The sequence below is a fragment of the Mytilus edulis genome, unplaced genomic scaffold, assembly GCF_963676685.1.
Source record: "Mytilus edulis unplaced genomic scaffold, xbMytEdul2.2 SCAFFOLD_335, whole genome shotgun sequence".
NCBI lineage: Eukaryota > Metazoa > Mollusca > Bivalvia > Mytilida > Mytilidae > Mytilus > Mytilus edulis.
In genome coordinates, this window is record NW_027268911.1 from 1 (window position 1) to 13,263 (window position 13,263).

A 13,263-nucleotide genomic window follows, 5' to 3' on the forward strand; every position below is an offset into this window, starting at 1 on the left:
ATTGAGGGACAATGGGAAACTCCGCATCCAAGTGCAGTACTCTCTGCCCAGATTATCTAAAAACATCAAAGTGATACTAACATATGAAACGAATATACTAGTTGATGCTGATGCAGTTAGCCGATCTCGATTATTATGACCAGACTTCGAGTGTATACACATAAAATACTTCTTTTAAACGACTTCCATATAACATCCGCCGTACTCATTGAATTTGTACAGAATAGTAACTACGATATTAAAAATAAGAACGTTTTTAAAAGAGACAACTATCCACCAGAGTTCGAATGCCGGAGATATAAAAGCAACAAGTGAAACTGTGAGCTACTGCTCACTGATGATACCCCCGCCGCCAAGTTGATAATCTTAAAAGTGTAAAAATATGTACTAAGTGTTCAATAAACAGGAAGTTGTTGATTGATGAATATAAAAACGCATCACACGATATAGCTGACTTAAATAAACCTGAAACCAAATTTCAAAAATCCTTGTCGAATATATAGTTCCTGAGAAAAATGTAACGAAAATATTCATGGCACGGATGGATGGACAGAAAGTTGTAAAACAGTATACCCTCCTTTCTTTTTAAAGCGTGGGTATAATTATCAGTAACCGTATGGCCTTCAACATTGAGAATATCTAATACCGTTAAGTCCACTGCACGCTAAAAGAAATGTATCCTAATGTCCAGAACAGTACATGCATTTATCACTCGTTTACTAATGGCAATTTGGAATTGTTTCTAAAAAGGACCTTTTTGTGTTTATTGTCCATTTACCATGGTGTATTTAATAGGCATGCGTAAGTGGAATGTCTACATAGTGTATAGAATGTCCACATGGTGTATTGAAAGGACATACGTAAACTATGTGGGATGTCCACAGTCTATTTGCAGGACATGTTTGGTTGGAATGTATACATGATGTATTGAAAGCACTTACTTGTGTGTAATGTCCACACGGTGCATTAGAACAAGTATTTGTATCGTAATGAAACCCATTTTTTCGTCGTCCCAAGCTGTGAATCCACTTTCAAGGACATCCGTGTTCATTGTGTCTGAAATAGACAATCGGAAATGTTATAAATATGTATTATTACATATTATCGAAGATTCTTACGATTCGGCGAATCATTCCAAAAACGTATTATCCCTTTTTCCTACATACTTGTGTGGACGTAAATATCCTCTCTAACAGTACGTGCTCTCCGTGGCGACATTAAAGAATTAGTAGAAACATAAACGAAAGGCTTAATTTAGCTCGATTTTATTTTTTTAAACAATGTAATATAAGAATTGAATGCTTCATTATTTTATTTTTATTTTGTAGGTTTCCTTTAAAGAAAACTCGTTTTGAAATTGACAATTGCAGATGAAAGTACACGAACATATAAATGTAGATATTATCGATGCTTTGTGAACCCTTTCCTATACATACTGGTTTGGACGTAAATGTTCTCCCCGACATAAGAGAATGTCGAAGGCGAGTTTGATCTAGCCGAGTTGTGTCCCAGATACATTTGTTGGCGTATTCTTGTGCTGTTGCTGCCAACTCATTATCCCAGTGCTGAAATAGAATTATGGCATGTTAAAGCAGAAATTTTTTTATTATTTTATTATTATCAAAGCTATATAACAGCGGCGAAAGATACCACAGTGACAGTCAAACTCATAGATCGAAAATAAACTGACAACGTCATGGCTAAAAATGAAAAAGACTAACAGACAAAACAAAGTACACAAGACACAACATAAAAAATTTAGGAATAAGCAACACGAACCCCGCCAAAAATTTTAGGGTGATCTCAGGTGCTCCGGAAGGATAAGCAGATCCTGCTCCACGTGTGCCACCCGTCATGTTGCTCATATTATTACAAACCCGGTAAAAGTCTTATTTGGTAGGTCAAATTCGTGATGGAGTACGGGATTGTAGTTACGACATAAGGAACATATCCGATATGTTAACCATCTCGTGATGGCGTTCGTAAAAATTACGAAGGGATGATTTCAACTTCACCATTTGGAACTCTCTGTTTAATAGCTTCTGCAGACCAGCAACCCGCTATCAAGGGAATCATGATATGAAATAAAGGCCCGAGAATATCGAATATAACTGAAGTTAAATACGTATTAAGAATACATAAAATTGAGAATAGAAATGGGGAATGTGTCGCTAAAACAAAAACAAAAACCCGACTGTAGAGCAGACACTAGCCGAAGACCACCAATGGGGTCTTCAATGCAGCGAGAAACTCCCGCACCTTGAGGAGTCCTTCAGCTGGCCCCTTAACAAATGTTACTAGTTCAGTACTAATGAACGTCATATTAAACTCCGAAAATGCGGTGGTGTTAAACATGTTTTTTGAGACCTCAACCCTCCCCTATACCTCTAGCCAATGTAGAAAAACAAACACACTACCATACGCATAGTAAAACTCAGTTTAAGAGAAGTCCGAGTCCAATGTCAGAGTAGGTAACAAAAGAAACTAAACAAAAATGACAAAGGACTACTAGCAATTACTGACATGCCAGCTCCAGACCTCAATTAAACGGCAGCAGTCCTTTTTCGCCAATTACAAAAAAATGTACTGTTTTTCAAGGGTATCATTTGCGCCAATTTGTAATCTTAAAACAGGTGGCACAAACGTAGCATTGGCGAAAAAAAGGGTTGTGGCGCAAAAAGACGCATTTATGGCTTCATCATATGAATATCAAGCACGATTCCTCCCGTTAGGGGTTGAGTATTATTCAATCATAAAAGATATGAGAAGAATATATAAATTCAATGGCAGATGACAACCTAGTTACCCGATTTCATGTTTCCCTAATATTACCGTCATTGTGTTGTTGTGCTGTTGTAAGATTTTGTATTGTTGTGTGTCTTTTTAATTTTTGCTAAGTTACTTTTTATCTGCATGTTTGTGTTTGTTACAGATGACGTGGATCTGTACTTACATATTACTTTTTTTTTTATATAGCTTATCTTTGACAAACTTAGTGAAAGAGTAGATACTGTTTATTTTTCAAATTTCATGTGTGTGTATGCCCAGCTTTTTTAAAGACAGTCTATACGTAAGAACCATGTATTCACTTTTATTATTTTGAAATTATTTACTGAATAAATATGCATCATATGTTCTTAGAATTATCTAGTCGATGATAATATTTAACCATTGCTAATATAATATTAAAATACATTTAGTATTTCCCTAGTTCAGAAGTCACAGCAAGATTACTAGATTTCTTATTTATGTTACACCTAGCAGATCTGCTTACCCTTCCAGAGCATCTGAGATCACCCCAAGTATTTGGTGAGTCTTTAGATGTCCATGTTGTATGTTGTGGCTTTAGTACTGTTTGTCTTTTTCATTTTAGCCATGGCGTTGTCAGTTTATTATCAATCTATAAGTTTGGCTGCCCTCTGGTATCTTTCGCCTCTCTTTTATAAATTTGATGTAGTTTTTCAGATCATTTGCAAACACCGTTTTTAAAATATAGTGATCATTTTCCTTACATGCAAGCTCGCTGCTGTGTTAACAGAAATCATACCCAGACTTCACATCGATAAGTTACAATTGGCTTTACAGAATGGTCAAATAAATTAGGTAAAGCTGGAGTACTAGGAGGGTTTGACGATGACAAACATTGATGTAATTCATAACATGCTTTCATGTACTTGAAGTACAGTTCATATTCACATTGAAAATAAATCCACTGATTATAAAAGTGATGCTCAAATGATTATAATTATATGTTCAACCAATAGTTTTCTCATCTAAATAAAAGGGGTTAATACAATGTTTTATTAAAAATCCATAACTAATTACAACTCATACTATTGTCTTCTCTTTTCATTTAAACAACCTTTTAGAACAGTAATTATAAAGCATCGTTAACCTCTCTGATGAATCTGAGAGAATTACAATGTCATCAGCACACACTAAACAATCAATCCTTTGGTTATTAACATTAAAGTAGGAAGCACAACAACAGAAAGCATCAGGGAGATCATTCATTAAATGTTTGAAGAAATTGGGGTTTAAAACATCCCCTTGTCTAAATAATGGAGTTGATTGGTTGCCAAATTTTGACACATAGCTTACTTTTATTAAACATATATTTTAACTATAGCATAAAACCTTCCTCCTATGTTGTGTTGAAGTAGGTTTTAATTGTATACTTGTATGAATAACAGAGTAGACTGCTTTTCTAAGATCTACAAAACCTGCAAATAGTATACCTTTTTATGCCCCACCTACGATAGTAGAGGGGCATTATGTTTTCTGGTCTGTGCGTCCGTTCGTTCGTTCGTCCGTCTGTCCCGCTTCAGGTTAAAGTTTTTGGTCAAGGTAGTTTTTGATGAAGTTGAAGTCCAATCGACTTCAAACTTGGTACACTTGTTCCCTATGATATGATCTTTCTAATTTTAATGCCAAATTAGAGATTTTACCCCAATTTCACGGTCCACTGAACATAGAAAATGATAGTGCGAGTGGGGCATTCGTGTACTGAGGACACATTCTTGTTTGCTATTAATACACTTGTCAATTAAAATCTTGAGAACACATATGTTGTATTACTTTCTCTAATTTGTCTACCTCAGACCTTATTTCATGTTTTCAAATATACTATGAAAACCCATTCAATTTTCCTTTAAAGTATGGAGACGTTATTAGTTTTACCTTTGCCAAAATTATCAGCCCAATTTCTATTTTGACCAATATTCAAGTTCACCTGGAGAATAAATGCATGGGATTTTCGATCAAATCAGCCAAATTATTTTTACATCACATATTGCGTATTCCCTGTCAGTGTCAGAAAACATTCTTGTATACATCATTTATGTCAAGAGTAAAGCAAAGTAATCGTATGTTACTTTTTTCAGTGTGTATAATTCTAAAAAAAAAAACAAGTTGAACTACTAACTGATGTGCGGGATGGATAGATACACAGCCACGTCCTATCAGAGCGGCTGAAGTTCATCAACTCTTTTAGGGTCCGTAGGTTGCTTAAAAGGAGTAATTTCTGGTAATGGAGTCATAATTATATTAAAGTAGTCGATAATTGTTTCATTCAGAAATCGTTATTTGTAGAATTCTACGACTTTTTAATGTTAAAGCCGGGTAAACATAGCAACTTTCTCACAGGTAAATTTTCGCTGATAAGAAGTAATGTGTGTTGTCGCTAAAACCACGGTGTAGGATGGTAACGGACTTATTGGGTTTATGTCGGCGTTTCCGCACTAACCGGGTTCGGTAACGGACTTATAATTTAATTCAGTGGTTGTCGTTTGTTTAGGTGTTACATATTTGTTTTTCGTTCATTTTTTTACATAAATAAGGCCGTTAGTTTTCTCGTTTGAATTGTTTTACATTTCTTATCGGGGCCTATTATAGCTGACTATGCGGTATGGGCTTTGCTCATTGTTGAAGGCCGTACGGTGACCTATAGTTGTTAATGTCTGTGTCATTTTGGTCTTTTGTGGATAGTTGTCTCATTGGCAATCATACCACATCTTCTTTTCTATATTATCGCGTTTTGTTTCCAGACAGTGTTACAAAAGCCAAATAGACGAAAAAAAATCGATAGTGTTTTTGTTTATATGATCAGGGAAGACACCGATGACCTGAGTTTGGTACCACGCGATAAGTCCATTGGCGAACCCGATTAGTGCGGAAACGCCGAAAAAAAACGTTAGTCCGTTACCATTCTACACCGTGAAAACGCGGGAGTTGCTTCGCGCAGATGTCGGACTAGTTAGGAAAAATGTAACACGCAATATTACTCGATACTTTAAACAATGGCTTCGTTTTGTGTTGATCAATTGAAGGGATTTGGTTTGATTTTTTGTTAGTACTATAAAACTAAGGATACTTTTGTACATATGTACATGAGCAGGTCGATTTCAAAGGAGTAGGTCCGGTAAGGGCCAGTTTTGGCCTCAAATTTGAAGTTCATCTGACGAAAGATTTTGGACACTTTTTAAACACTTAAATGTCTATTTCAATTGATTCAATTACTTTTTGTGAAAAATTTTAACTGATTCACTCATTATAAACGCTCCGATTTAAGCTTAAATATGAAAAATCTATCAAATATGCAAAGCACCGTCACTTTTCATATGGTTTTAATCAAAAATGAAAATGGCCGCATCCGTGTTCTTCCTCGACCTTTATATATGTTATGCATTTTATCATTAAACACAACTTACATTTCAATAGCAAGAATGAACACGAATGCGGCCACTTTCATTTAAGACGGAAACCGTCTAAAATTTAACTAAAATGCTGAAATTGTGAAGATTTCAGTAATTTAGCATGACTTAATGATGCAAGTACCCGATATATGTGCATTGTAATGCCAAAATAAGCCCATATTTATGTAGCAGAGACATACCTTCCAAAACATAACTAAAAGTTTACATTTAAACAATTTTATAAAACTGCTATATTTTTGGGCCAAAAAAGGGTCTTACTGAACCTACTCCTTTTCTCAAATTAAAAAAAATATATTTTGATTTCTTAAGATGTTTAGATCTATTATCCCTAAAACTCAACAAAATTAAATTATTAAAAATCAAAATATCATGTGATATCAAAATTTATAACCTATAGGTTCTCATTGTTAAATAAAATCGTCCAATTTTGACCATTTTTGCAATCAAACCTTGATTAAGGCAACTTAAGTACAACATATAATTTGTAAAATGCAAATTAAAAAGACTTTGACAAAGGATAGTCTAAATTTTCAATCTTTTTAATTTTAACAATTTTTGTTTTGTTTAAAAGTATGAAAAAACGATTTTTTATAAAAAAAATTGTTTAAAAAAACTATGTCATTATCGCACCTGTAAGAGACTTATCATCTCCTTTAATATTCATAATGTAGCTGGATATATCTATACTATTAAACGAGAAGACCTCATTTTGGGTGTCGCTTCTCTTCCTTCCACAATAAATCAATCATCATGCATCTATGTCCTATAGGTACAGTGGATAGTCATATTTGTCATCCATTCATATGGTTATTCAGATTGAGTTATTTTGGGAGAAAAACGAGAAAAAAGGCGTCCGGATATGTTTCCGTCATTGGACGAAATTTTAAGTCATATTAGACGTTTTTCTGTATACCTTGAACATACATATACTACGAATAAAGAGTATTTTCTGTCTGATATCATTTTCAGGTTAACTATCCACGGAGGTCACAGGGTTTATTAGATAGAGATGGTCTGTATAATATATCAATGACCGCCGTGGATCGACTATTAAACTGAGAATTAAAAGTAAAAACAAAATACACTTTATAGTAATGAATGAGAGGGGGGCAGGACCTTTTCGGGACGTCGGGATCGGCTGCTTTTAAGATCGGAATTTCGGGATGACGGGATATTTAATTCTTATTAAATTCGGGACCTCGGGATTTCATGTTTGTACATGTAAGCCCGGGATATCGGGATCAGGAACCCTACGACACCACCACCCATCTTTATGAATGTTCATAATATACAGTTAAGCGCTAAAATTATCCATGTGTTATTAAAATAAATAGAGAACATTTTTTGGGGGGAAAAGGAGGAGCCGGGCTAGAAAAACATTTGTCCTGTCCCAAAGTACCTATGACTTTTGATACTTTTTCTGAAATTCTCCAGTCTTCAAATCCTTAACATAAATTCATTGATTACAAAAAGAAAGATGTGGTATGATTGCCAATGAGACAGCTCTCCATAAGAGACCAAAATGACACCGAAATTAACAACTATAGGTTACCTTACGGCCTTCAACAATGAGCAAAGTCAATACCCATAGTCAGATATAAAAGGCCACGAAATGACAATGTAAAACAATTCAAATGAGAAAATTAACGGCCTTATGTGTGTACAAAAAACAAATATATAACACATAAACAAACGACAACCACAGAATTACAGGCTCCTGCCTTGAATGTTCATAATATACTAAATGTATGTTCATAATGAAATAAATAGAAAACCAAAAATTGGGAATTTTGGAAATAGGAGGGATACAAAAAACTTTTTCCTGTCCCCAAGTACCTATGACTTTTGATACTTTTCCTAAAATTCTCAAGTCATTAAATATTTTACAAAATTCTTCCTACAACACTTTACATACTTTCAACCACGCTCTGAATTCCCGCGATTTCGCGGGTGTGTTCTAGTAATACTGATATGAATAGCCGAGGCACTACATGCTTGTAAATTTATTTCCTTCAATCTATTATGATTCTTGTAAACTTACTCTATGAAGTGCAAATAACTAGTTGGAGATTACCTATTATAGTACAGAGGCATGAGTTTTCAGCAAAAACCAAAGCAAACGTTGTTTGTTGTTGTTTTATTTTTTATATTAAAGGGGGAGGGAGACTGTTTTGAGTCTTAAGTTTCTTTATTGTGTTTTGGATATTTTATGTATTCATTTAAATGTGTTTCAACTACTTACAGGTGTCATCGAACGGATTGGGTCACTCCCTTCTAAATGATATAGTTACTAACCATGTTTCCCATATTTGAAGCTGGAGGTAGGACCTGTTGTCGAGCAACATTGTGAAGAGTCAAGATATGGTCGCTTTGTGATACAGACAAATCACTCCCGGTACTTCTACGATGCACCTTTAGTGAACGTGGTGCGTTGACAGCTGGGCCTGTGTGCTTCATTCCTTCTCCATTTTTGAAACTTCCACCATTTGTCATGGGTTTGTCCTCTTTTTCTAATCGCGAAATAAGATTCTCTAATTTTCTAAGAAACAGATTATCAGATGCACCAAACGCTGACATTAGACACATGGAAAAGATAACTGCAGACGCACAAAACTTCATCTTAAGAATATGGCAAACAACTTTATGATCTATTGACAGACGAGTTGGGATATTTATACCATAGGTAGTGTTGGCATTTTACGCAAATTGTGCTTTTTTTACGATTTTATGTATTTGCCTAGTACTATCTCTCATTAAATATTACATAGTTAGTTTATATTTGATTTCGTTTAATCAAATATTAATTAAAAAAAGTTAAATAACATCTTATTTTTCTTTTACACGATGTCACGATTGTCGGATGTTGCACTAACAAATACATTAGAAGAAAGAAGAATAACATTCTATATAAATTGACGCTCATCAGTTACGAACGTCACCCTAAACTTTTTTACCTTTCAGGTATTCTTAAAGTACGTGATAGTTCTCACGGTTTTCTTCAATTTTAATTGACAATTAAATATTTTGCAGACAATGAAGCCGGCCACGTCTACATAATGCCTTTCTTAAAAATAAACACGAAGTCCATGTTTAAGAAATTATAACATGCAATGCGTTGATCATCAGTTTATTGTGTCGAATTAATTAGTGCTTTCTAGTTCAACCTCGCAATGACCGTGGGGGCATTTTGATGTATTATTGCCAAAGGGATTTCTATTTATGTTACTTTCGTTTTTAACTGGTACTGCCCTTGGATGGTGTAAACTTACAAAAAAAAGTGTATAGTGTAATGTTGTATGGTATAGGTGGTGCAATGGTAGAAGGTGTATAGTTCTATGGTGCAAGGTTAATGGTGTAACATGCGATCGGGAATGGTCTGAATGAATGGTGAACGACATTTAAGACTGCAAAGAACTGATTTTAAATTTTATACGTTAATTAAAAATTTTGTCGTTTGAAATATATAAATGTAAGTAAAAATCATCAATATCTATGCACATAATTGTGTTAACGCATGCGGAAGAAGATCACAAGAACGTTTTGCAGGAAAATATGAATGCATACTCAATCCAATCTATGAAAAAATTGAACTATTACAGAAAAGTGTCTACCAGGCACGTGCACTGCATTATTATTAGAATAGAATAAATAATATACAAATGGATAAAAATTATATTTACATGTGACTCTTATATACAAATATAAATATAATGTATAACAAACTTTTTAGTTTCTTGTGACGTCCATTATCACTGAACGAGTATACATTTTTGTTAAGGGCCAATCCGGAAGCGGGAGTTTCTCGCTGCATTGCAGACCTATTGGTGTCCTTCGGCTGTTGCATGCTCTTTGGTCGGATTGTTGTTTCTTTGACACATTTGCCATTTCCATTCTCAATTTTATACTGATTTGTATTGCCACAATGTAATACTTATTACGATGAGGTTGAATTCCCTGTCATATATTCATCATCCACGGACGAACGTTTACGAAACAAAAATCCGTACATTTACTTCAATTTCAGCTCGGAACAGTATAAATAAATATGATTGTTCCTGCTTTAAGGTTTAGAGAGGTGATTTTTTTTCTGACACAAGTGGTTTTGACCATACCCAAGAACTTGCGGTCATCCCATGTTCAGTACTTCAGTACTTTGATAAACTATGCCATGATTAAAAATAGATGATTAAAGAAGACTACGTTTTGATGTAGAGCAGACGGGATTAATTACTGAATCGGTGTAACCACAATTGCAAAGAGGTTTATTTATTTTTAATTGAGCTTTAATTTTCTAGTTCGAATTAATACCTGCCATCTCTGTGGCTTTGTGAACTAACTATTATGTATGGGCTTGGTCATTTTATCTCTGGTGAAGAGTAAGTCTCATTGGCAATGATATCGCATCTTTTTATTTTTATATTTAAAAGTAATTTAAAGCTAAAGCTCTCACCTATTAGTGCCTTAGAAATAACCTATAATAACGGAACAAATTCAAAACAAGAAGCAACTTAGAGCAGACTTTTGTTAGTACACATTGTGCAATATTTAATGTCTGATTTGTGAGTTTGAATGACCTTAACCACAAGATTAACATGGATTTTTATTATCTACATTTATGTTTTGTTTTTGAAAGCATTCGATATTATTTTTATAAAATGTAGACAGTAAACGTATTGCGACCTACACTTATAACAGTACTGATCGACTGTCCTTATAAAGCAGCATACTTACATTAAAATTAAATCCAAATAATGTCAACCGAATTTGTTCTTTATTAGAAGGAGCTGCAAATATTTAGTTTTTAGTCAACTATAGTAATGCTTCTAATTATTTATTTAACAAAATTTTAATTTAATCTAATACTGCTATACAACTCTTTTAATTATATGATAATCATGTATTTAACTATAGGTCGAAATTATTATTTTTAAATAACTTCAGCTTAATTTTTATTTTGTTAATGGTGTATTTATCTTTCATTTGATTATGATATACCCCTTTACCTGTTGGACAAAAGACTAATTGAAGTGGTAGGTAGGCTTTGGTATTCTCAATTTTTATTCGTTCATTTGTTCTTTTGAAAGGGTGGGGTGGGGTGATGCATCATCTGCCGTAGGTTATATTGAAATTCACCGTTGCATTTTATGGTTAGGTTATCATGGTTATAATGAATATTATCAGTATTGAGGTCCCTTTGTAAACGGTTGAAAACACATATTATTGCCTGTTTTGTACATGTTTCACATAAAAGAATATGTATGCCTGTGAATAGTTACCAAAGGTACCAGTATTACAATTTAATACACCAGACGCTTGTAGTGGAAACATATCAAAAGTAAATCAGAAATGTCATGTGATATTTACCACCTGAATAGTTTAAATTATTAAATTCATATGAAACCTCAAATTTTAAAAAAAATGACGTAAGCCTTATTTTAGTATTGGTATTGTCATCTGATAAAGTCATGCCGATTATAAGATGCACAGTTTTCTCTGCTTTATTTTTCTCTGAGTTCAGTATTTTTGTGAATTTACTTTTTTCAAACACTTTTTGTTTGAACCCATCGACCTGGAACTTTTTGGTAATGTTAATTATTTGGAAAACAAAAGGGCCTGGAATGGAGTATTTTTTTATCAACAGCATTGTCCCATATTAGTTATAAATAACCGCTGGTTTACGTCATGCCAACTAACAAATTGAAAACTGTACCTATACGCCTTATTCTAAGTCCAGATTTTTAGTATTCGTATTGTCATCTTAGAAAGTCATACTGATTAAAATACTATAATAGGAGACAATGTGACAATGATTGAATTAAGTAGTGTCAACTCTGTGATTATGACCCGTGTATGTAGCAAAATCCTAAATACACCCGGTTTGGTGGTGCGCCTGTTAGATCCGGAACGTACAGATAAGGTAAACGGTAACAGGTGAATATAATATTGGTATCCGTATCGGACTCGACCCGGAACTTCTTAATTATTGGCAATATTAATTACGTGGATAATAAATGGGCCTGGAGTGGTGTTATTTTTAATCAACACCATTGTACTATATTAGTTATATATAAACTTGAATTCTTTGATTCATCGTTTTTACGTGATGACGGCTGACAAATTGGACCTCGTTTTTTTAGTATTATAGATGTATATTAAACAGAAAAACTCAAAAATAACATAGGTACTTGGGGGACAGGACATTTTATTGTTTTCTATTAATTTTAATGATTTTTGCATTTTCTGTATACTATATAATCATTGATCGCCGTGATAGTAAAATATCAAATGCATTTTATTTATAGTATACAGACAAATTGGAAAATACTTGATATTAATAGAAAACAAAATAATAAAAAAATTGGGAAAAAAGGAGGAGGGTTAAAATATATTCCTGTCCCAAAGTACCCTCCCCCCCCCCCCCCCGCAAAAAAAAAAAAAAAAAAAAAAAAAAAAAAAAAACTTAATAAAAAAATAACTGATGTAAAAATTTTGTTTTTATTTTTTGTTATCTCATTGATAAATTAGGCCCAAATAAACATCATATAAGATAAATAAAGAATTGAACCGTTGGTAAATATAGTATGGTCACATACTAACTTCGGCCGAGCTTTGAAGTTCCATAGGGGTATATATGTTGTTTTTTTTTATATATCCTCACTTGCAAATACATTTGTAAGCATGATTGATAACAACTCAAGAATTTTTTAGTTCATTGACATCTTTTACTTGTTAGTTTGTTATTTAAATCTCTACTCTTAAATAAAAGATATCGCGACCAAAAATTATTGATTGGTAAAAAAAATTCAGAAATAAATATAAATTAAAAATTCGTAGTGTGATTTGATTTAACTAGCAAGTTGTAGTGTTATATCAGTCTGTTATTCTAGAAAATATTTTTAACAATTTACCGAAAGATAGTTTTTTATATATTAAGTTTAGAATATTTTCCCACCATTTATAAAAGTATTTTGAGAAAGAAGCACCTGACCAGACCATGACTTGGCGTTAGCGCTAATATAAGGCTTCTTGCTTCAAGTTATCTATCTAC

General features: G+C 33.5%; 1 protein-coding gene across 1 annotated transcript; it reads right to left on the reverse strand.

Annotated features, from left to right (window-relative positions):
* Positions 1-941: 941 nt before the first annotated feature.
* On the reverse strand, positions 942-8,846 carry LOC139509074 (uncharacterized; the record flags this gene model as incomplete). The annotated part of the gene is made up of 3 exons (XM_071296066.1): positions 8,511-8,846; positions 1,433-1,565; positions 942-1,056 (listed from the first exon to the last, which is right to left on the reverse strand). Coding segments are annotated over exons 1-3 (572 nt in total), but the record flags the coding sequence as incomplete, so codon positions are not given.
* Between the last annotated feature and the right edge of the window lie 4,417 nt (positions 8,847-13,263).